This window comes from Nicotiana tabacum, chromosome 7 (genome assembly GCF_000715075.1).
Source record: "Nicotiana tabacum cultivar K326 chromosome 7, ASM71507v2, whole genome shotgun sequence".
NCBI lineage: Eukaryota > Viridiplantae > Streptophyta > Magnoliopsida > Solanales > Solanaceae > Nicotiana > Nicotiana tabacum.
The window spans coordinates 19080778-19107097 of NC_134086.1; the positions used below are offsets into that span (position 1 = coordinate 19080778).

Below are 26320 nucleotides of genomic sequence, written 5' to 3' on the forward strand. Positions count from 1 at the left end.
ATTATTGTGATAGTTACGTGCTATTGGATGCGCACATGCATGGGGTTGAACCCATGTGCTGACATCAGGGTTATTTATTCATGCTCGGATTGTGCCCAAGCTATTTTGAGCCTATAATTGACTGTTAAACCTTAAGCTATGATGCTTTGCACTTTTTTGACATTTTTATGAATTGTTTGAGCCATGTTTGAGGCTACATAAGGGTTTAATCCCCCAATGAACTGATAAATGTTATTCGCTGATGAAATTACCGATTTGAGCTATGATAGTACACCTTTCATGTTGTTGTTACAGTTCATTCACTGTATTTATTGTTCAGTTTCAGACTTGTATTTTGTTATAGAAGCTCATAACTATGTATTTACCAGATTTTGGGGGATTTACTTTGTGTTAGCAGTTATACTGTATTGAGACCTCAGACTTATGCTATTTCTATAAATTTCGTTATTCTTTTTGCCTTCGTTATCATGTTTCGGCTAGCCTAGTTAGTGTGTTAGGCGCCATCACGACGGATAAGAATTTTGGGTAGTGACATCCACGCATTTATTAAGGCAAAAATCATCTTGCTGACGAATCAACTCAAAGGAATATTCAAAGGGATCTAGATTTGCTATTAGCAACAATCAAAATCAAAGGCACTATAAATAGGAGCAGCTCGGGAAGAAGAAATGCACCAGCTTCGTAGACAACTTTCCTATTCTTTCTACACCTTAGTTAAGCACTGTATTCTTAATTTTACAAGTATCATAAAAAATAGAGAGAAAGAGAGAAATATTGAGAGGTTGTGTCATTGTTCGTTTTCTTGGTAAGCTAGTGAAAACCAAAGTGTCGTTGTTGGTGAGCGAGTGAAAACCAACCTTGTACATTGTTGGTGAGTGTGTCAAAATCAACCACTACAAGAAATCAGACTTATTGTGGCAATATTTAGTGGCGACTTGATTTATTGTAGCAAAAGCTAGACTTTTTGTGGCGACTATAATTATCGCAACAGAAGGTAAACTTTTAGTGGCGAGTTTTCAAAGGTCGCTCCTAATACGTTAAGCTAAACACTCAATTTTTCTTTCCCGCTAAGAACGAATTTTTGTCTTGAGAGTTTTGAGCGACTTTTATACTGTCGCCTCTGAAGGCCTTTTTGTGGCGAGTCAGTCGCCTCTAACACTAATAAAAGCTTTTAAGAAAAACTACTCTTATTAAATGAAAAAAGCAGCACACATTGATGTTGGTCCTCTTCTCTTGCTCATCTCTCTATAGATATAGAAAATTATCCCTCTCAATTTCCTCTTTGCTCAAATCTCTCAATTCAAACCGCTCAAATCACAAATTTTGATCCATCTGATAGCAACACAAAAGCCCTAATCAGAAATCGTGACTCCATCAGGTACGTGCTCCTATCTCAAACTCAAATCCCTTTTCGATGGTATATACAATTAGCGAGACTGATAATTTCAATGCTTTCACATATTTCACCTATAATTTTTGTGACCCCGTTAAAATCTATATAAGAAATTCATACAGTAATAGTCTGTGGTGAGGAGTCAGCGGGGGTTCCGAGTTTTCAGTCCGATGCTGAACTTCTCTCGGCCTCCGAAAAAATTGAGTAACAACAACAACAACAACAACAACCCAGTATAATCCCACAAGTGGGGTCTGGGGAGGGTAATATGTACGCAGACCTTACCCCTACCCCGAAGGGTAGAGAGGCTGTTTCCAGGAGACCCTCGGCTAAAAAAAAAAGCAACAGGAGCCGATATATTAGTACCATACATAATACAATAACAGCAATATAAGAGATATGAAATACAGAATACGAAATACGAAATAAATAGTTGGTATAGTAAAAACTATCAGGTAAAGCCCTGCATCAACAGACGACCAATGACATTCTTAGTCTAACTCCTAACTAGCTAGTCTCACTCTATTGTGCTGTAGAAATATTCACAACTTTCCCCTAACCTACAACCTTAATGCTCGACCTCCATAATTCTCTGTCAAGGGTCATGTCCTCAGTAATCCTAAGTCGCATCATGTTCTGTCTGATCAACTCTCCCCAATACTTCTTAGATCGCCCTCTACCTCTCCGCGTGCCCACTACAGCCAGTCGCTCACACCTCCTCACGTGTGCATCAGTGCTCCTCCTCTGAATGTGCCCGAACCATCTGAGTCTTATTTCCCGCATCTTGTCCTCCATGGGGGCCACGCCCACCTTCTCTCGAATATCTTCATTCCTAATCTTATCCATCCTCGTATGCCCGCACATCCACCTCAACATCCACCTCAACATCCTCAACATCCACCTCTCCGAAAAAATTGAGTAGTAAACTATTTTTGATTTGCGGTCTTGCCAGCATCTAGTCTCTCGCTATCTCTTTCTCTAACGAAATCGAGTAGTAATTTTGTGTTAATTATAAAAGTTGGGTTTTTCTTTTCTTAGTAGCAGAAGCACAAACTTTTATAGTATTTGGGTATTTATTGTTTTTTATTTGTGGGTTATTGAGGGATATTGAGGGATTGGAGATGAGAGATGATATTATTGAATACAAGAGATTGATACTTTGTTATAGTAAGTTAGTAACTAGGTTTCTATTATAATACTCCTTTTGAGAAGCAAAGTCAGACTGCATGAGCTGGATGGGAATTGGAGAAGGGAAAATGGTGATGTTCAGGGAGTGTAGATGAGGGATGATATCATCGTATACGAGAGAATGATACCTTGTTAGAGTGACAACCAGTTATACCTTAATCCATTATTTTGGAACGATTAGTGGTGTTAACGGGGAATATTCCTGGGGGAGAGAGGGTAGCAAATTAGCAGTGTTGTAAAGTCATTTCTCTTTCATATTTTCATTTGGTGTAAGGAGAAAATGCTCGTATGCATAGATGTTTCATGCAACGTGTTAGAAGATGGTTGCTTAGCTACTTATTTACATTGCAATTATTTTGGTACTACCTTGGTGCAATATCAATGATACGAATTTGATTTATCAAAAAGATTTTAACACTCTTCCCCCGATAAGGAGATCCTGCAACCAAAGAGAGATTGTTCTTATAGTTGTGGTTTTTTTTTATTGTGGATTTTAGGAGTTGTAAAGTACTTGTAAAAGCCACAAATTGCATTTGTGTGTTTTGCAAGACCTTTTAGATGTTTTTCTGCGCAGTGTGCTCTGGAGTAGTACTCGTAATCCAATTTAAGTTTTTTCAAAATGGGTATTCTCTACCTAGTGTTGTTTTCTCTCCCTCCCAGTAATGAGTAAAGGAATACATTTCAGCATCTCCACGAATCACCTTCTGTTTCGCTTGAAATGCATCATCATCTCAGGATATCTCATATCTTTTTCTGCTGTTTGATCTTTTTTTCTTTGTCAGTTTGATACTTTTGTAATATCCAACTGCATCATTATATTTTGTGCATTGCTCTATTTTACTTCATACGATAAAGGATAATAATGCTTGATGTTGTAATCTTGGGAGCTGCAAAACAGATCCATGAAATGGCAATGGTCTCTGCGGTCCAAGAAGCTCAGAAGGATAACCTAATTTTTTTTAATGATTACATGATGAAAGTTCTGGAGGTTAGTTGCCCTGCTGCTTTTCATATGGTTATCTTCTTTGTGGTGTGAGTTGCTAACATCACAACTTACATCTTTTGATTCTTATCAGAATCAATTATTAGCTGCTTAAGTTCGACATGAAAAGGCCATATTACTTTTATTATTTCTTTTCTATCTAGATTTTAATATGTATCTGTTTGGTTCCTTTGTCTTTTATGCTTATTTAAAGTCTAGTTGCATTGTGGACTTTGTTACAAAATGACTGGAAGAAGGAAAAAGGGGACTTCCTCCAGAGCCTAAGCTGAATTTCTACCTTACCTAGGACTAATATCAGTGAATCAAGCCCTTTAGGTGGTCGTTAGGGGCAAATAGCATCTTTGACATATAGCTCTCAGATTTCTTCCGGTCCAGCTAGTGTGGAGTCTGTACCATTAGCCAATAGGCCATCGTTGAGAAAAAAGCTGCTGCATATGGAGAAATTGTCAAGAATCTCAATAGTGCAAGAGAGCGTAGTTTTCCCTTCAAAGTAAGTTCCCCAGCTTGGCTCTTCATGGCTTGGTTCCTCCCTCCTGCGAAGCTAGTGTATTTCTTCTATTTAGTTTTTGTGATTATATTTGGTATTGATTTATTATGTAATTAGAGAACTAAGATGCCAATTACACCTAATTAAAAGAACATGAAGATTGTGACCTGGGGGCTTGAAACAGAATAGTTGCAAAGTACTTGGATTCTATGAATTCTGTCCAGTCATCTAACAAAAGTCAAAGGGAAAGATGTACTTGAATTGTTTATGTTGTAGTTTTCTATGGACAAATAAGAGTAGTATATTAGAAAAAAAACATGCATGAAAGGCGAAAAACTCAGACAAGATTGAAATACCGTAGTACACAAGACACAGTGTCATACTCTCTGCCTGCTCATCAAAAAATAAAAAATGATATGCTCTGCTTGTCCTACTTCGTATGATGATGCTGTTACTATTTGAAGAGGCATAACTCTTATTAATTTATTTTTTCAAACATATCAAAGTACTTTTAAATTTAGCAAATGTGATTTATGGTAGTTTTTACGTTGTCTCTAAAAAGGTTTATTTATTTAAAATTTGAGGAATTGATGCTCAAATGAACGTATAAAATGACATACTTTGACCGTCGTTCACCAATCTTGGTCTTTCTTTTTTGGGACATAGGAGTATTTCGTATTGACTATTGTAGGCCGCACTTGGTGGTGCTGTTGGTTATTTGCAGCGAATCCGCGCATTTCTCAGGGTTAGTTTGGCATCTCTTTTTAGCATGTCATTAGTAATCTGCAATCTTCGTTTTGGGAGGCTTGCATATATCATTTTCCATGGTTATAGCATTGTGGAGATTGTTTTTCATTTTCTATGACCGGCATTAGCATGACTGTTTTTCCTTACCTCAGATCCGTCTAAGGGACTATGGGATCCTTGATTTTGATGCGATTGATGCCCGTAGACAGCCTCCTGTTGATACCACATGGCAGCAGGTTTGAATGCGTTACTCTGATTACACAAACCATCACTATGCAGGCTTTTGCATTTTGTTATGAACTTTAGATGTTTCCATTAAGGTTTCTTTTCTTTTTCTTTTCTTCCTTTTTTGATAGGTGATATTTCAGTTATGGTTAGATCAATCAATCTAATCATATGTGCAAGTTATGACTCCATTGTTACTTGTTCTTGTATTTCAAAGTTGCCATTCCTTTTGTGTAAAACCTTCAATTTTGCAAATCATGTAATTGAAGCATATTTGTTATCAGTACCCCTTTCATATTCTTTATTGCTATTTTCGATTTAGTTTTCTAATTATTTGTCTTGCTATTACTTGCTATCAGGGCTTCTTTCACCTTCTTTAGCCGAGGGTCTATCGAAACAGTCTCTCTGCCCTTCCAGGGTAGGGGTAAGACTGCGTACATCCCACCCTCCCCAAATCCCACTTGTGGGATTATACTGGGTGATTGTTGTTGATGTTGTTATTTGTGGGTTATTGTTGTTTTATTGTTGCAGTTTGTTTTGTTAGCAGAGAAAGGCCTTGGGGATACTTGTATTGGCGAAAAGATTAGGAATTGATTGAGATCCTATATCAAATAAGTAATTTTGTTGTTGACATGAAGGATAAATGTGGTGTTGGAGGTGTTGAGGTTATTTAGCTTATTAATAAGTGAAGGTTCCTTGGACGACCAAGGGTAAATCCGCAATTTCTAATACGTGTAGGTGACACCTATTTTGCACCTGTCTTCTACCTTCATATCCATACCCATACTTTAAAGAATTCGCTGTAGTCTTCCAGAGCTCTCCTTGTCTTACGTTACTTTCTCCTTTCTTCCGAGTTCTTGGCCTCACTTCTGGATTTTAATTCAGAGTTTTTCAATTTGGTTCGAGTTTTGCTATGCGTTGTGGTACTTATTAGAATAACTGGTAAGTGTTCTTACTTAGGGATTGCCGGTCCCAATTGAAAAAAGAACTGAAATTACTGAAGGCTATTGTATAATTTCTGCAGCCTTTGACTGTTTTCTTAACTAATTTTGCTCATGCATGTACCTAGTATAACTATTACACGGCTTGAGACTTAACATTCTTGGTCAAACTTTCCCTTTGCTTTTTATAATGCATTTTGCGCTCTTTTATTCCTATATATTGTGGCCACCCTTTTTCTATTAGAATCAAATTATAAAAATTGTCAAAGTGATCTCCTATTTTTCTTCCTTAATATCAGGGATGAGGCTCTTAATCAATCACAAATGTTGTCGATCGTGGAGGAGTTTGGAGGCCCTAAATCCTAGTTATTATTTTTCTTATCATATGTTTATGGATACATTGACAATGAATGATGAATTATTGTGTAGTACATATTATTTGACATTTTGGTAATGGAAGCATCTATAATATTCAGTTTAACAAATATTTTTGGTATTTGTTGTCAAATGGTATAAAAATACATGTATATTAATCTTATAATTAGGGTGTCACTGAAAATGATAGAATTTTGGAAATATAGTAGTTGAAAAAAATGTATTAGTGGCGACCAAACGTTGTCACTGAAACGGTTAGTAATTGTGGCGACCAAGACTGCTACTAAACCTTAGGATATTGTGGCGACAATAGTTTCCACTGAAGATAATAGTGCTTTAGTGGCGACTATAGTCGTTACTACAAGTCATTCTTCAGCGGCAACCCACTTTAAATCTATATTGTGGAACCTTTTTTGTTACGTACATGTCTGCTTTTAGCGAGGAGTATAGTCGCAACAAATGGGTTGTTTTTGTGGCGACCCTAAAAGAATCGTCACAATAAACATTCAGTAAAGTAGTTACTTGCAGCAGCCTTAAGGTTGCTACTAATAACTTGTAGCGGCGACTTTTTGGGCTGTTGTAGCGACAAAGGTCGCCACAAAAGGTCCGATTTCTTGCTTGTTTGTTGTTGGTGAGCGAGTGAAAACCCTTGTAAACGTTGGTGTTGAACGCTAGAAACCATAAAACTTGTACTCAACCCAATTTACAAAGAGCTCTAAAAGATAACACTCTTGCAACCCAAGAGGACTGGATTAGGATACCACATTGATTCCGAACCAATATAAAAATTTCTTCTGTCATTTACTTTATCGCTCTCATATTATTTTTAGCCCTTTACTGTTTGTTGTGATTTACACTTGTTTGAATCGAAAGGACTAATAATTTTGTGCAGGCTATCTCCGTATTAATTGATTAAGTCTAAACTATAGTCGACTAAATTTGTAACATGCGTACATGAATACGCCCCTCTTGTACTTTCATATGTGATTGTCATATAATTAAGGAACACGAATAACTTAATGATACCAGGCGTTGTATGTCATTGATCAACGAGTCAATTCTCAATGTGATATACATCCATTAAATGGGACTCAATCTATCCAAACTTAATCCAATCCTATTAAAGATGACCCGAATTTAGCAACTTTTAGTTATAGATAGATGGGATTGCAAAACTACAAAGGATTCGACAGCAGGCTCGGGTGCAACAATATCCAATATTAATATGTGTTTCTCAACCACAAAAAAAAAAATATTAATTATATACCACGTTTTGATGGTTGAGCGACGAAGGGTGAGAAGGATGATATCGTGATCTGAATATGCTAATCACAGTGTTTATTTAGGGAAATAACAAAAAAAGTAAAATGATAAATTTAACTTATAATAACTTTAGTAGTAAAGGTCGCGTTGGATATTTTGCTTAATTAGTCGTACTTAGATACCATTCCAACTTCAGTTAAGCATAACTTTTTCATGGTATCACCATGTTCCCCATGCACGTAATCTTAAAAAAGAAGATTCAGAGTTTCTTTAAAGAAAATCATATATTCGAAACCACGAATGTTATCACCATCTAAAAGTTGATAAAATGACGAAGTTGCGATTGGTCAAAATTAAACAGACAAATTGCTTACCTTAATCTTGAATATAGACAATAATCCCCTTTTTACTATTGAAATCTCATCACTTTGACCAACAAAAATTGTGGTGTTGTGGTATTGCAGTAAGTATTCATTTATACATAATTAACCAGAGGTCTTTGTTTTGAGCTTAAGTATGAAGTGAAGCGTATTACCCCCTCAATATAGGACTTTCGGTGTGAATCTAGATTTAGCCGGACTCCAAAATGAGTATTTGGTATCGGAAACTAAAAAAAAATAGCATCTCCCTGTGTGTTCATTTTGACCTTTATTCTTTCCTATAGATGGATTCTTGATTAGTCCTACGGAACTTTGAATGAGTCAAAAGAGAATAATCATAAAGTGATTCACTCTTTATCGCACAGTGATTTCACTAAAAAGGAACAGTTTTTACGTTGCAAAACAATTCATCGGACTTCCTTATTTTGCACAAGATTATAGGCATTTATTTTCTTTATCCCATTTGTTTTGTTTATTTTTTTTTTTGTCACTTTGTATTGGTAATGCAAGGCTTTCTTCCCTGCCCTTTTGATCAGTTACATTAGAGGAAATGTTGCATCATGTTCCTTTATAATTTTAAAATTATGAAAATGAACCTCTTACGTGTAAAAATATAGATCTCTTACGTTTAGTTGAAGTTTGAACCAACTTTTAGTCGGTTACATATAATCACGTTTTTTGGGTGAAAAAAAGAAAAAAGAAAATCTCAGTTTACAGAAATTGAAACTAAAGGACAAATATATCTCACTAATTATTTAGATTATCCACTTCATTAATTGTTTCAAATTATCTGATTATCTTATCATATTTTGTTTTTGACTTATTCGACGAATAAATTAAAGTTCGCTTAGTCCTTCATATGTCAAAAAATAAAGAATAAATATACGTCTGAACTTACTGTTTGGGCAATTCACATTCTCAAGAAAGATACCATTACAGTTCAGCTCCTATCAAATATCAAGAAATGTAGAAATCAAAATCAATAGCAAACCTCAAATGCTCCATTTTTGGTTTTCCAATAAAATATTAAATAAAAGTTTTGATAACAACACCTAACATGTTGTTTATGATGATTGATAAGCTTAAACTAAACAAACAATAACAAACTCAGTGGGGTCTGGGGACGGCAATGTGTATGCAGACTTTACCTAACCCTTGGGAGGTAGAGAGACTATTTCCGAAAGACTCTCGGCTCAGAATAATTGATAAGCTTAAACTGAACAATAAATTATGGGAAATTAAAGAAGAAAAAAGAACTTCTGATGAAACAAAAGATGAAGAATTTTGATAATGAACATCAAGAAACTAAGATAAATTTCTGATATAGAACATTTCCCCCTTTAATAGGCCTTACACGGCACAAATTCAAATTAGTCGAGCCCTAAAGCAGGTACCGGACATTGGGTGTAAAATCCCAAAGAAAAGTTTACAAACCTTAACCTTACTTTCTCTTCACTTTTGAGTCTTCTGCACCAAGAAGCTCCTCTAGAACACTATTATCTAGACACTCAAGCTCAATAATTTCTTTAGCTTTCCCAGTTGATGATGATGAATTTCCATTCTCTAAACTTCCTCTTGGACTTGAAGCAACATTTGTTGGTGAAGAAATTGAGTTACGATAATATAAAGGAGGATATTGGAGTTGATTATAATACTCATTAGGGAAATTTAAAGTAGCAAGATGTCCTCTTAGGTTAAATGCAGCCCTATCATAAGCCCTAGCTGCCTCCTCCGCCGTGTCGAACGTCCCGAGCCACTGCCGGGAACCCGGCCTCGTCGGATCACGTATCTCCGCCGCGAATTTCCCCCACGGCCGCCTTCGAACGCCGCGGTATTTCACTTCTTCCTTCCCTTTGTTGTTGCTACTTTCCTTCTCTTGCATGGCCTTTTTTCCTCTTGAAGAATTTCCCTCCATGTTAATTATATGTGGAGTTATTTTTTCAATTTGACGTTATAAGGACTTAGGAATATCGATTTATATAGACCTTAATGGGATGGTTAGATATAAGATTATATTGTAGGACCTTTTTTATTCTTGCAACTTTTATGAGAAGTAAGATATTTGGTAATTAGATAATTAATTGGTGTAATTTTTAGTGTAATAAATAACTGGATGTGAATTATATGCATTGACACTAATTATCTGTTTTGTTTAACCTGCGACAACAAGTTTGTTAGCATTTGTATCAGGTTACGGATTAATGTGTATTATGGAGATTTACTTGTAATTACATTATTAGCGACTTGAATATGTAAATAATTTGTAGGCTCTTAATATATAAAACTTAAACTCATAATAATTTACCAAGTTACTTCAAAAGTTATTCAATTGTTCGCGAAGATCTGAGCTGTGATATTCAAGAGATATATATTTGCTCTTAAAAACTTGTAAAAGGTTTTATCCATATACCACTAGTATTTTTGACTGGATTGTTTTATTCGAAATAGATTTGATGTAAAAACTAGTAGTAACAAAAATTTAAAATGGGATGCTGTTAGAAAGCTCCAAAATTCAGAAATATCGAAGTGGTTGTATGGCATACTTTTAAATACTTATCCGTAATTAATGTGCTCTCATTTTAATTTATGAATCATTTTAAATTATCTTAATGGTGTCATCCTCGTTCTTTTGTGATAATATTTTTAAAATTTATAGATCACCTCAAGGAAACATATAATTAACTAAATGAACTTAGATAAGATTCCTTAATCTTAGAAGATCTTAAGTCTGGGAAGATTTGCCTTAATTATTGTTGTTAAACCTTTTGGTGAAACTCAAATTTATATTATAATTGAATCTGCACATATGTATTCGTTAGATGTGTAAAAGTCCCACTTATTTATCAAATATCAATGTTAACTCCGATAAATTAGAGAAAAAATTATATGAAAAGATCATTTACTGTAGTTGAAATAAATGAATTTGGGATGTTTGATTAAATATAAGAAATTAAATAGAATTCATAATGTTTGATTAAATATAAGAAATTAAATAGAATTCATAACCGTCTCAATATTATTAGCTATTTATAAAACCATTCTAATGTCCCCTTTTGCCATTTACACTAAGCCAATAATTAAGATAAACATGAATACAGATATACCCAATATGTTGGAAAAAATCCAAATTAAATTAGTTGTTTTGAAGTATTATTATGTTTGCTAATCTTTTTAATTTGTCAATGAGTGTAAATTTGTATAAATATATTCTGAAAATTTTAGTTTAATTACAACCAAGAAGTGAATGCGACTGTATTCATTACACAGTGTGGATCTGCTCATAGACAATTAGGAGCCACAAATACATATTCTAGTTCTTTTTAAGCTATATTTAAAAGTGGAAGAGTCAAATCGTTCAAGAAAATAGTTCTATTTTGTTTTATTCACCAGCACAAGAAAATGTAGGAGGCACAAATTACCTTCTTAAAAATAATTGATACTGAAAATTTCGAACAAATAGATATGGAAAAATTTTCCAAGTATGGAAATGATGAGAATATATTTGTACAGGTAATATATATTTTATTCTTTTCCTGCCCTATTTTTGTTTCTTTTTTCTAGAAGGAAAAGGGCAAAGGATGGTTATCACTCTCTTTATTCTTAGTAGGCGTTTGGACGTAAAAATTATAATTTTTGAAGAAAAAAAAGTATAAATAGCATTTCAAATTTGAAATTATATTTGGACATACATTTCACTTAAAAAAATATTGCAGTTTTGTTAGTAGGGAAAAAGAATTATGAAAATTTTGAAAAAGTGATCTTTTGAAAAACTCATTTGTCGAAAAGTTTTCAAGAACTTGCAAAATTTATGGACAAACACATTTTTGAAATTTTATTTTGGGAAAAAGGAAAAAAATTATGGATAAACTGGGCCTTAGATTTGGTTCTCTGTTAAAGTTTGTAACCATATTATCTATTGAAGAAAGGAATGGTCATGTGCCAGTCACGTGAGAGTAGATTAAGTTGGTTAAGAAGGCAATTAGTTAGCTATAACTAATTATAGGATTGGTCAGTGTAGTTGATAAAATAGCTGTAGATTAGGTACGAATTGTGGAGTGTATATATACAGGATTAACTCATTGTACTCTTCAGATTTTATCATAATACAATTTAGATTTCTCTCAAATGGAGAACAATCTCTAGAACATTCTTGTTCATTTTATCATCTTCATCCTCGATGAAACTCTCTCAAATCTTCATTATGGTATCAGAGCAGGGATGATAGATTACTATTCGCTGCAATTATCATTCCTCGTTTCCTCTGACAAAATTTTTTGTTGTAGATCGATTGTGATTTTCACGATCGATTAAGCTAGGGTTTACCAATTTTAGCAATGTGCGACTGGAGATTCTATTAATTGTGAAATTCAGAACTTAGATCACTTGAATTGATAACTATGGCGATTGGAGAAGAAGTTTCCGCTGGAACCAGCACAGGAACAACTACGACAACTATCAATCATCATCACCCTCTGTTCTTACAGCTAAGTGACATTCCAGGTAGTTCCTTGATTTCAATTCAGCTGACTAGAACTGAGAACTATGCATTATGGAGTAGATCTATAAAAATAGGATTGATAAGTAAGTGTAAACTAGTGTTTGTTGATAGACGATGTACTAAGGATAAGTTTGATCCGTCATTGCATGAACTTTGGGAGAAATGTAATGCAATAGTTTTGTCTTGGATTATGAATGCTGTGAGCAATAAATTGCTCAGTGGAATTGTGTACAAATCAAGTGCACATAAAGTTTGGACAGATTTGAAGGCAAATATGATAAAGTGGATGAATCTCGTATTTTCTTTCTACATAAAGAAATTGCAACTCTATCGTAAGGAATTTCTACTGTATCTGCCTATTTTTTAAAGTTAATAAATCTATGGGAAGAATTTGATGCCTTGTATTGGGTGTGATTGTCCATAATCTAAGAGTTGTTCAGAGCATTTTTAATATCAAAGGTTGTTGCAGTTCTTGATGGGCCTAAATGAGATATATGCGCAGCCTAGAAGTCAAATTCTGATGATGAGCCCAGTGCCTTCTGTCAACAAGGCATATTCTATTGTAATCTCTGAAGAAAGCCAAAGAAGCCTGGGAAAGTTTGCACAAGCATTAGACACAGGAGACAGTACAACATTGTTTACTAATAAAGAGGATATGACCATAGACAACAATTATAAACCTAGAAGGAACAATCTATTCTCTGATTTCTGCAACTACAAAGGTCATACAAGAGAAACATGTTATAAGATACATGGCTATCCAACCGACTTCAAAATGAGGAAGAAATCCAACAATTTTCCCCAACGACCAATGGTTAACACCACAACACATGAAGCACAACAACTCATGGGCAAAGCAGCAGCAAATGCAGTATCTCAGGAGGAACAACAGATGCTAAACTCTCCAGTTGCGAATCCTACACTGCCTCAGCTAATTATGTTCACTCAAGAACAGTATGATCAAATTTTAAAATTGATTAGTAAAGATGAATGTGATAAGTCAAAGCATTTTGCAGGTACAACTAAGGCCACTACAACACCTGACAAAACAAAGAATGAAAACTGGATAGTAGACTTTGGTGCAACCAATCACATGGTTCACACCGGAGAATTACATGACAAGATAAACATTGATAGTCTAAAGTCTGCATCTAAAGTTCATTTACCTGATGATACTTCATTAGATATTGCTTGTACTGGAGAAAGTAAAATTGGTGAATATGGTGTCATTACAAATGTGCTCTATATTTAAGATTTTAAATATAACTTATTGTCTGTCTCTAAACTTACAAGGGACTTACAATGATTTCTGTCTTTCTATCCTGATTTTTAGATCATACAGGACCTTCACAATGGGAAAGTGAAGGGAATTGGTAAGGATCTTGATGGCTTGTACAATCTGCAATATCAGAAGGATAAGAACAAGGCTGCAGATGTGCAAGCACATGGTGATTCCAAAAAAGAAGAGGATCTAGGAATATAGCATGGGAGACTTGGGCATGCTCTAGATAAAGTGGTGAAACAAATTCCAAACATGAAGTTCAAGATCAATAATGATAGAATAAGGGATTGCACAATCTGTCCTCTAGCCAGACAAGGAAGATTGCCCTTCCTAAAGAGTACATGTAGATCAAGTAATTAAACCTTTTGAGATGATTCATGTAGATGTATGGGGTCCATATAGAGTGGCAAGTCATAATGGATACAAATATTTTCTTATTATAGTAGATAATTACAATAGGATGATATGGGTTTACTTGTTAAGACTCAAGAGTGATATGATTTTATTCTTAAAATAATTTTTTGTCGTAATAATAACTCAATTTGGTGGAACAGTCAAAATTCGGAGAAGTGACAATGGAACTGAATTTTACAATTCTGAATGCAGTAGCTTATTTCAATTATATGGAATGATTCACTAAAGTTCTTGTGCCCACACCTCACAACAGAATAGGGTGGTGGAGAGAAAACATAGACATATACTTTGCAAGGTCATTTATCTCTCAAGTTCTGGGGAGAATATGTACATGTAACGGTCTATATTATCAATAGACTCCCTTTATCAGTGCTATCAGGAAAGTCCTCATTTGAGATGATATATGGGAGAGAACCATTTTTACAACATATGAGGACCATATGATGTCTACTTTTTGCTAAACTTCCAGTAGAAGGAGATAAATTTGCAGCATGGGCTATTGGAGCTGTTCTCATGGGATATTCTTCATCTCAGAAAGGCTATAGGCTATATAATCTCTTAACTAACACCTTTTTTGTGAGCAGAGATGTGAAGTTCATAGAGAACATATTTCCTTTTCAGCTTTTAAAGGAAGGAAAGTTGTAGGTTTTTCCCAATGGAGTGATTGAACCTGACACCAGTAATGACATACCAACACCATGTCCTCCATCTGAAGATGTAAATCCCACATCTAAGTTACAAGTCCTCCATCTGTAGATGTATTCCCTCATGACACAACACATGCTACAGAAACACCATCTTCTTTATCCTCACTGGTGCTTGAAGATGCATAACAGCCACAACAGCTAGGAGAAATACCCTCAGAAGCAGTTCACACTTCCTATCCAGAAGATCAACCCAGAAAATCAAGCAAGACTGTGAAAGAACTTGTCTGGATGCAGGACTATGTGTGCAATGGATTATTGAAAAACTCAACTTCCAAACCTTCTTGAAAGTATCCAATGCAAGACTACTTGAGCCATGATGGTGTCTCAACCAAGTACAGATCTTACCTTTCTAAGATCACCAGCTTGAAGGAGCCTCTGAGCTATGAAGAAGCAGCAACAGACACTAAATGGGTAGAAGCCATAGCCAAGAGTTGACTGCCCTCAAAGAAAATGGAACATGGTCCTTAGTAGACTTGTCAATAGGGAAAGTTCCTATAGGCTACAAATGGGTATTCAAAATAAAATATAGAGCCAATGGGGAGGTTGAGAGATACAAAGCTCGATTGGTTGCAAAAGGTTATAATCAGATTGAAGGCCTTGACTACTAGGAGACCTTCTCTCCTGTAGTTAAAATGGTAATAGTCAGAGTGGTTCTTTCCTTAACAGCAACACAAAATTGGAATTTGCATCAGATGGACGTATACAATGCGTTCCTCCAAGGTGACCTCACTGAAAAAATGTGCATATGTTTGCCACAGGAATTGCCCAGCCAGGGGGGAAAAAGTCTATAGGCTGCATAAATTCCTTTATGGATTGAAACAAGACAGTGGAATTTAAAGTTGACTGAAGCCTTAATCAATTGAGGATTTTTACAGAGGGGTTTGATTACTCTTTGTTTACAAAGAAGCAAGGGACTAGTCTAGTTGTCACGACCCAAACCCCGATCCAGTCGTGATGGCGCCTCCCGTGAAGACAAGGCCAACCAACTAACCCATTTCGCCTTTTCAGAATAGTTAATATTAATAAACAGTTTTAGTAAAATTAAATAACCACAAATTAAGCAAAAGATTTCTTTATAAAGTGCGATACAGCCCAAACACAGCCCGATACCGGGGTGTCACAAGTCACGAGCATCTATTAGAGTATAAATACAACTACAAGGTTTGAAATGTACAAAACAGGACTGATAAAAGAAAAGGAAGAAAAGCGAAGCTGTGAACACTGGCAGCCACCTTGCTAAACTCCGATGACTCAGCTTCCGATCAGCCCAAAACCCGCTACCGGGTGAATAAATACCTACATCTGCACACGAGGTGAAGGGATTAAAGTGAGTACTCTGACCCAGTGAGTAATAAAGGTAAATAACAACTGAGCAGTAAGAAATCACGTGAAGCAAACCAACATGCTATATAGAAGCAGTGTAAAACCCTTTGAGAAAAATAGTGAAGCGGTGAAATCTTTAGAAATATCTTAGATTCGTTTAAACCTCTTTTGAAAATGACTTTTTCAATAGTACGCAAATGAATGCAAACCAGTTAGTACTGATAAGCACAGAACATCCGTTCCTCGGGCAAAAATACCACAGTATAACATGTAAAATGGAAAGTAAATATGAAATATGAACACATAAAAGTTAGCTCCTCGAGCAATCTCTCAGAACAGTACCAGCCTCTAGGGCTCACTCTCAGAATAATATCAGGCCCTCTGCTCACTCTCAGATCTCAATGGGTACCCGCACTCACTGGGGGTGTGCAGACTCCGGAGGGTCCCCTTACGGTCCAAGCACAATATCAAGCCATCTCGTGGCATCATCTCTCAGCTCTCGGCCTCACATCACTCGAGCCACCTTGTGGAGTATAAATGTATCTCAGGCCCTCGGCCTTATATCACTCAGTGTATCCTCATATCTGGCCCTCGGCCGCACTCAGTTAGAAATATATTGAAATAGTGACTGAGTTCAAGTAATAAGTCAATACAGTGAGGAAATAGTGATAAAAATCCCGAAGGGTTCAAATAGTTGGCACGAAGCCCAAATATGGCAATCAACCCAAATCATGATGATAACAAATAAGTTTCAGTCAAATACGTGGTAAAATCATCAATCGGGACGGACCAAGTCACAATCCCTGATAGTAAACGACCCCACGCTCATCATCAAGCGCGTGTCTCACCTCAATATAGCACTACGATGTGTAATCCGGGGTTTCAAACCCTCAGAGCATCATTTACAATCATTACTCACCTCGAACCGGCGAAATCTCTAGCTCACGATGCCTTTGCCGCTCAAATTGTCCTCCACGTGCGTCGAATCTATCCAAAATCAGAACGAATACATCACAATATGCCAAGGGAACAAAGCCCAAGCGAAAACAATCAATATAGGGCACAAATCCTGAAATTACCAAAACCCGAGCCCCGATCCCACTTCTCGAAACTCCATAATTTTTACATCAATGGGTTCATTATCTCCCCACGAGTTTATACATATCAAAAGTTCTCAAATCCGACCTCAAATGGTCCTTCAAATCTAAATTCAAAAGTCCAAAAATCCCAAGCCCTAGTTCTTCCATTTTTAGCTTAAGTTCCATGGTTTTCGAGGTAGATTTCACAACAGAAAAGAGTTTTAAGTTCAAAAATCTTACCTCCAATCGATTCCCTTTGAATCCCTCTTTAATTTCCTTCAAAAAACTCTCAAAATGATCAACAATGGGGGAAATGAGCCCCAAAATTGCGGATGAAGTGATTTAAAACATTCTGCCCAGGTCTGACCCTTCCTTCTTCGCGATCGCAGTCAACACCTCGTGATCGCGATGCACAAATTCGCGTTGACCACTTTTTACTCTATGCGAACGCGACACACCGGTCACGAAGGCGATGCCTTTCCTCCTATACCTCCGCGAACGCGAAAACCATATCGCGAACGTGATGGACAGCCTGATGAACCCTTAGCGAACGCGGCCTAGACCCTCGCGAACGCGTAGCTTCCAGATCCCAGCCCTTAGCGAACGCGAGCTTCCCTTCGCGAACGCGAAGGCCAAAATACCTACAGCTGCTGGATTGATTTTCTACAATTTCTCAACTCCAAAAATGGTCCGATTGACCACCCGAAACTCACTCGAGGCCTCTGGGACCTCAACCAAAGTTACCAACACATCCTAGAACCTCATTCAAACTTGTTCCAATCATCAAAACACCTCAAACAACATCAAATTACCCAAAACTTATCGAATTCAAGCCTAAGTTTCCAAAAACTTCCGAAATACGCTTTCAATCAAAAACCCAACCAAACCACATCCGAATGACCTGAAATTTTGCACACACATCCTAAATGACATAACGAAGCTACTGCAACTCTCAGAATTACATTCTGACCCCCAGATCAAAATCTCACCTGCCAACCGGAAACCGCCAAAATATCGACTTCGCCAATTCAAGCCTAACTCTACTCCGGACCTCCAAAACCAATTCCGATCAAGCTCCTAAGTCACAAATCACCCAACGGAGCTAACCAAATCATAGAAATTCTGATCCGAGCTCATATACAATTAAGTCAAATCTTGGTCAAACCTTTCCAATTTCAAGCTACAACTGAGAACTGTTCTTTCAAACTCATTCCGATTTCCGTGAAAACCATAACCAACGATTTACATCAGTCATAATACATCACACGGGTCATATCATGCCTAAGAACTGGCGATCAAAGTGCAAAAGCTTAAAACGACCGATCGGGTCGTTACATCATCCCCCACTTAAACATACGTTCGTCCTCGAACGTGCCCAGAGTTGTTCTAAAAACCAACCAATCGCTGAATAACCTTATCATGCATATACCCGGGGGTGATCCCACGTCACCCTATCTCATATAGGCCCGATAACACATTGCAACTGAAATTGCACAATCCAGTCTGCCCTATAAGCCATAGAACCACATTTTCACTTCTGAAACCATCAATACGATCAAAACCTCACACCTATACTCTAAATAGACCCGAACCAACTGTAATAACCCATGCCCGCAACCTCGAGAGAAATCCCATGATATACCACATAACTCAAACACTCGTAGCTATAACTTCTATTCACAATAGCTACCCACAACAACCGAATACTGGTAGAAAACCTCTTATCAACTAAAGTCTCATTCCAACACTTTCATATACTGCCAACGATAGATGAAATACGCGATAAACCACGACCATTTCTCAAGTCAACCATTCATGAAGCTATTCCTCCTTTGGCAAATTCCATAGCAATTTCCGAGTCGAACCTCAATATTATCCTTCCAACAAGCTGAAATTAGATCCGTTCGTATTCATTAATGATCCCAACGATCTTCTCTAATCCAACACACCACGCGGGTGACATGACACATCAATAGAGGCCTAAGCCACAACTAGCATAATACGCGCACCAATAAGCAACGGTCCGAACATGCTCAATTCATAAAAATAACCCAAATAAAAGAGTTGTCCCTCAAGCTCACCAGTACCATCACAACACAAGGCTGAGAACCTGTCTCTCATCATAGAAATAGAACATATGAATCTAACCCGCAAGGTCAAATCTCCACATAGCTTCGCTGAAATGCGTGATCCTAACAAACACCGCTCCACATGAAAAACCTCAACTTACTACGCTCGAAAGCGACCACCACGCACAACTTGATGCCTGGAACCAAAGAACATAATCATACCCACAGTGAAACAAATAAGATATACCACGCAAACCCGATAGGACATAACCGTTACGCCATTCATCGAGCAACACCCAATTACTCTTCCCGCTCGACTTCCACTATGAGACCCCAAATGAACCGCACCATATGTGCCCATAACCAACAAATCATAACATCTTGCAACACAGAAAGGTAACTCATAGATCTCCCCAGATCACTAATAAGCTCAATAACGGTCGAATTAACCTACCCTTCAACAATACAATTCGGGGCAAACCAAGACGACTCAAGCTAGAACACGAATCCACATTGGCCTACCAACGAACTCCTTACCAAGGGAGCCTGAAGTTGCTCCTTCCACTACTATAACTCCTGTCGGTGCCATACGATACGGTGCTTGACACCAAATCAATACCGAAATCGACAACCTTGCCCGGTGGCATGCCCGACCACAAGAAACACGTCCGAAAAGTCTCTCACCACCGGAACTAAATCAATATGAGGAGCCTCAGCACTAGCACCCATCACACGAGTCCAAATAAGAAAGACAAATCCTTCATAGCCGTCCGCTGAGTCTTCAAAATGTAAAACCACTCTACCAGGACATAATTCGACGCACCTCGCCACTCAACCCGTGGCATTTCCGGCATAGCCCATAACGCAATAGTCCAGAGTAACCGAGCACGGAGACAACCAGTCTAAACCCCAATATCACATCCAAAATCTAACATACCAAGCAAAGAAAGATCTACTCGGGCCTCCAAATCCCAATAGTCGCTAATCAGTGCCAATACACACAATCTACAACCACAACATAGCCTGAACATTAGAACTTCCGTCTCCAAATCCACACGGCACATGAATCACCATATCAGATCCTAATTTTGCCGTCCGAATAAATGTCACACCTTTAATACCCAATCATTTTACGAGAGATACTCTAAAATTCTTCTGTGCCACCAAGCAGACTTGATTATCAGCAGTCGATCTAGCCAGAGAGTGCCGTAATACTACCAAAGTGCCATCAACTTAATCACATTGCCCTTTTTCTAACATATACTCTCGTCAAATCACTTCCAATTAGCAGTACCATTTCTTTAATTATCTGAGGCTACCCACTGACTAAGAGTTTTATGAACTTCCTTTCAGCATTGAACTGTAACCATACACACGCAAGTATCGATCCTCCACAATATACCGCATACACCATACCATCCCAGGATAACCTGAGAACTTCATCTTCCTCCCGAGCCACAAACATCTACGTACTCAACTAGTCAAGAACTTTTCATTGGTCCCATCTAGAAGAAAATCACTATACATCCCATGCTCTGCATGCCCATAGAAAATATGCATCTCTAAACCGCGGTAAGACCCATAATGAACTCTCCGAGTTCCCTTTGCACAAATCAGACCTGCCAGGACTGAATCCTTCTAACTCGACCAAGCTAAGCAAGTCATCACAACCTAAGAGCAGTGCTGCAAAATACCTGTAAGAACTCATCACCTCGAACACAGACAATGAATTAATCATATCCTTACCATACCGGTCCGGTCTACTATCAAGCTACTCCATCTATCTAAATTTCCTTCTGATTCACCTTCAACTGGACATTCCCTCTTGCTGTAGCACCACAATGCCTCAACCCAGGCTTACCACACGAGACCCAAGCATAAAACCACACTTTCTAAGACCCATAAGCCACTAAATACTCTCTCAAATATTCCTAGAAACACCACATTCCAGAATACTTTACTCTGAAGAACTTCATGCGAATCTAACTCCGTTCCCTTTACTTTCCCGATACTGATACATAGAATCCCATAATTAACATAGAAATACCACAAGCCTTGACATCTTCCAATGAAACTCAGTTTCTAACCACATATGCAACTTTAGAACACTCAATTGATGTATGTAGACTCTTGAACACATTAGAACCATTCTCGCAAGTCATTCACTCTTATTCAAACTGCAATTTACCTGACCCAACGAACAAAACCACCCGTGCCTCATTGGCACTCCGACACCGTAGAATGAAATCCTCATGCCAATATAACCAAGAAACTTTCTGCTCGATGCACCGAGCATTCTTTACCAACAACAACTTAAGACATCCCGTGATTTCCTTACCCCATGAAGCATAATATAACCTTTGTCAAAATTTTCCTTTACTCGAGCCATCCTCGGTCTCAATTTCCGCAAGCCATAACTGATTTACCCGCACACCTCAAACTGGAACTAATATAGCACCTAACCGTGCAATCAACTACTCACACCAGACTCCTCCACTTGGCTCGAAGCCATAGATCGAAATACACTCAATAACTCATAACACTTATACTATATTGATTCCACAATACCATAGTGAGATTAAACTCAAATCCTTTGTAAGCTTGTGAAAACACAGATCATCTAGTACTTTAAATCTTCGGCAAATCTCGCACTCATTCTCGCAACAATTAAGCCCACTCTCTTAAGCGACTCAAAATTCAAATTTCAACACTTACATTTCACTTGCACATGAGATCTTCTAACAATCACAAAAGGATCGCACAACCTCAAAACACTTTGCAGGAGATAACCCACCTGCTTTGCCTTCAATTAACATTTCTGTATACCTTCCACCGTCATAAACTATATGCAGTCACATAGTCTTCTTGAGTCTGAACTCATACCGCAACATGAAATTTACTTCACTCCCAATTGGAAAAAATGAAAAGATCCTTCACACGCCCATAACTCGGGGCTATACCTCGAATCAAGATGGAATTCCAGCACCTAATAGTTCTTCTATCCTCCAGCAGACCTTTCTCACCGCTTCTAGATCATATGGATATATCTCGCAGTACTAACATACTCATCACATAGTTACCCAATCGTCACTCCCACTAATAGAGGCACTACCGAACATATATGTTCAAAAACACTGGCTCACACAATCAGCACCTCGGTGCTCAAGCCATAGGCAATGATTTGGCCTCAAGTCCTTCAGACTGGCCCAACATCAAACTCACAGAGATCATATCTCGCCCCTCGATCAGGGAATCACAAGCCATCAAGACACATCTGATACTGAGCGCTCATGTGCGCATGCGAACGCGTGAAAGGAATTTCAAGAGATACTTTTCAAGCTGAATCAAAGGCGCACGATAAGAATTCAAGATTGTGAAGTTTTCCTAAAGGTTTTGCAGCCTCTCGAGGATAAATACGGACAACTACGTACCGATCCGCGAGACTCTACTAAACCTGCTCATGGCTCGTGAGACCTATGTAATTTAGGCTCTGATACCAACTTTTCACGACCCAAACATCGATCCGGTCGTGATGGCGCCTCTCGTGAAGACAAGGCCAGCCAACTAAACAATTTCGCCTTTTCAGAATAGTTGATATTAATAAACAATTTTAGTATGATTAAATAACCACAAATTAAGCGAAAGATTTCTTTATAAAGTGCGGAAGACATCCTAAACACTACCTGATACAGGGGTGTCACAAGTCACGAGCATCTATTAGAGTATAAATACAACTATAAGGTCTAAAATGTACAAGACAAGACTGATGAAAGAAAAGGAAGAAAAGCAGTGCTGCGAACACTGGCAGCCACCTTGCTAAACTCCGATGACTTAGCCTCCGATCAGCCTAAAACCCGCTACCGGGTGAATAATTACCTGCATCTGCACACGAGGTGCAGGAAGTAAAGTGAGTACTCCGACTCAGTGAGTAATAAAGGTAAATAACAATTGAGCAGTAAGAAGTCACGTGAAACAAACCAATATGTTGTATAGAAGCAGTGTAAAACCATTTGAGAAAAATAGTGAAGCGGTGAAATCTTTAGAAATATCTTAGATTAGTTTAAACCTCTTTTGAAAATGACTTTTTCAACAGTACGCAAATGAATGCAAACCAGTTAGTGCCGATAAGCACAGAACATCCGCCCTCGGGCACAAATACCACAGTATAATAGGTAAAATGACAAGTAAATATGAAAGATGAACACATAAAGGTTCGCCCCTTGGACAATCTCTCAGAACAGTACCAGCACCTCGGGCTCACTCTCAGAATAATATCAGCCCCTCGGGCTTAATCTTAGAACAATATCAGCCCCTAGAGCTCACTCTCAGAATAATATCAGCCCCTCGGGCTCACTCTCAGATCTCAATGGGTAGCCGTGCTCACTGGGGGTGTGCAGACTTCGGAGGGGCCCCTTACGGCCCAAGCACAATATCAAGCCATCTCGTGGCATCATCTTTCATCTCTCGGCCTCACATCACTTGAGACACCTCGTGGCGTATAAATGTATCTCAGGCCCTCAACCTCATATCACTCAATGTATCCTCACATCTGGCCCTCGACCGCACTCAGTCAAAAATCATCACAAGCCCCTCGGGCATTTGTAAAACAGTAGTTCTCAGCCTAAAGCATCATTTAAAAATATCATTTAATTCTCAAAACTGAGTAAAAGTGGATGAGTCATAAAATAGTGGAAAACAACATGACTGAGTTCAAGTAATAAGTCAATACAGTGATGAAATAGTGATAAAAATCCCGAAGGGTTTAAATAGTTGACACGAAGCCCAAATATGGCAATCAACCCAAATCATGATGATAACAAATAAGTTTCAGTCAAATACGTGGTAAAATCAACAATCGGTAGGGACCAAGTCACAATCCCCAATAGTATATGACCCCACGCTCATCATCAAGTGCGTGTCTCACCTCAATATAGCACTACGATGTACAATCCAGGGTTTCAAACCCTCAGAGCATCATTTACAATCATTACTCACCTCGAACTGGCGAAATCTATAGCTCGCGATGCCTTTGCCCCTCAAATTGGCCTCTACGCGCATTGAATCTATCCAAAATCAGAACGAATACATCACAATATGCTAAGGGAACAAAGCCCAAGCGAAAACAATCAATATAGGGTACAAATCCCGAAATTACCAAAACCCGAGCCCCGAGCCCACTTCTCGAAACTGCAAAATTTTTACATCAATGGGTTCATTATCTCCCCACGAGTTCATACATATCAAAAGTTCTCAAATCCGACCTCAAATGGTCCTTCAAATCTAAATTCAAAAGTCCAAAAATCTCAAGCCCTAGTTCTTCCATTTTTAGCTTAAGTTCCATGGTTTTCTAGGTAGATTTCACAACAGAAAAGAGTTTTAAGTTCAAAAATCTTACCTCCAATCGATTCCCCTTGAATCCCTCTTTAATTTCCTTCAAAAAACTCTCAAAATGATCAACAATGGGAGAAATGAGCCCCAAAATCTCGGATGAAGTGATTTAAAATATTCTGCCCAGGTCTGACCCTTCCTTCTTCGCGATCGCGGTCAACACCTCGCGATCGCGATGCTCAAATTCGCGTTGACCACTTTTTACTCTATGCGAACGCGACACACCGGTCACGGACGCGATACCTTTCCTCTTATACCTCCGCCAAAGCGAAAACCATATCGCGAATGCGATGGACAGCCTTATGAACCCTTAGCGAACGTGGCCTAGACCCTCGCGAATACATAGCTTCCAGATCCCAGCCCTTCGTGAATGCGAGCTTCCCTTCGCGAACGCGAAGACCAAAATACCTGCGACTGCTGTACTGATTTTCTGCAATTTCTCAACTCCAAAAATGGTCCGATTGACCATCTGAAACTCACCCGAGGCCTCCGGGACCTCAAAAGTCACCAATACATCCTAAAACCTCATTCGAACTTGTTCCAATCATCAAAACACCTCAAACAATATCAAATTACCCAAAACTCATCGATTTCAAGCCTAAGCCCAAAAACTTCCAAAATACGCTTTCGATAAAAAACCCAACCAAACCATATCCGAATGACCTGAAATTTTGTGCACACATCTCAAATGACATAATGAAGCTACTGCAACTCTCGGAATTCCATTTTGACCCCTGGATCTAAATCTCACCTACCAACCGGAAACCGCCAAAATATCGACTTCGCCAATTCAAGCCTAACTCTACTCCGGACCTCTAAAACCAATTTCGATCATGCTTCTAAAGTCACAAATCACCCAACAGAGCTAACCAAATCATAACAATTCTGATCCGAGCTCATATACAAATAAGTCAAATCTTGGTCAAACCTTTCCAATTTCAAGCTACAATTGAGAACTGTTCTTTCAAACTCATTTCGATTTCCATGAAAACCAAAACCAACAATTTACATCAGTCATAATACATCACATGGGGAAAGTCATGCTCGAGAACTGGCGATCAAAGTGCAAAAGCTCAAAACGACCGGTCTGGTCGTTACACTAGTAATTATCTTAGTATATGTGGATGATCTCCTTATAACTGGGAATAATTATTGCCTAATTTCATAAGAAAAGTCTATATTGCAGGGCAACTTTAAGATCAACGACTTTAGGGGAGCTAAAATTCTTTCTTGGAATTGAGGCAGCAAGATCAAGAGAATGAATATTGATGAATCAACGAAAGTTTGCAATGAAATTGATCACTGATCTTGGACTGGCAGGATCAAAGCCAGTGGACACCCCAATGGAATGCAATCAGAGGTTCACCACTGTAGAATATGATCAATACTTGGATCTGAAAGATGATGAGAAGCTGCCATATGCAGGGCCATACCAGAGACTAGTTGGGAAGCTGTTGTACCTCACTATGACAAGGCCAGACATTTGCTATGCAGTGCATGTGCTAAGTCAGTTCATGCATTGCCCAAAGAAGTCACATGTGGAGGCTGCATACGAGTT

At 38.1% G+C, this 26320-nt stretch overlaps 2 protein-coding genes and 1 long non-coding RNA gene across 4 annotated transcripts; 2 read left to right on the forward strand and 1 right to left on the reverse strand.

The window, feature by feature from the left end:
• The first annotated feature begins 1112 nt into the window (after positions 1-1112).
• On the forward strand, positions 1113-6469 carry LOC107766719 (uncharacterized). Of its 2 annotated transcripts, none has more exons than XR_001643775.2 (5): positions 1113-1378; positions 3480-3569; positions 4738-4816; positions 4971-5054; positions 5175-5329. It is a non-coding gene; the product is annotated as an uncharacterized LOC107766719 (long non-coding RNA). The 2 variants fall into 2 exon arrangements; XR_001643774.2 differs by lacking the exon at positions 5175-5329 and adding an exon at positions 6284-6469 and having other exon boundaries at positions 1119-1378.
• Positions 6470-9443: 2974 nt separating this feature from the next.
• Positions 9444-9917, reverse strand: LOC107766720 (ethylene-responsive transcription factor ERF098-like). The gene has a single exon (XM_016585559.1). It carries the CDS (start codon positions 9915-9917, stop codon positions 9444-9446), a length of 474 nt encoding a protein of 157 aa, XP_016441045.1.
• A 2482-nt stretch (positions 9918-12399) lies between these two features.
• LOC142162004 (uncharacterized) lies at positions 12400-14841 on the forward strand. Its single transcript, XM_075218301.1, has 4 exons — positions 12400-12848; positions 12960-13737; positions 13834-13948; positions 14666-14841. Exons 1-4 carry the CDS (start codon positions 12400-12402, stop codon positions 14839-14841), a joined length of 1518 nt encoding a protein of 505 aa, XP_075074402.1.
• The last annotated feature ends 11479 nt before the right edge of the window (positions 14842-26320 follow it).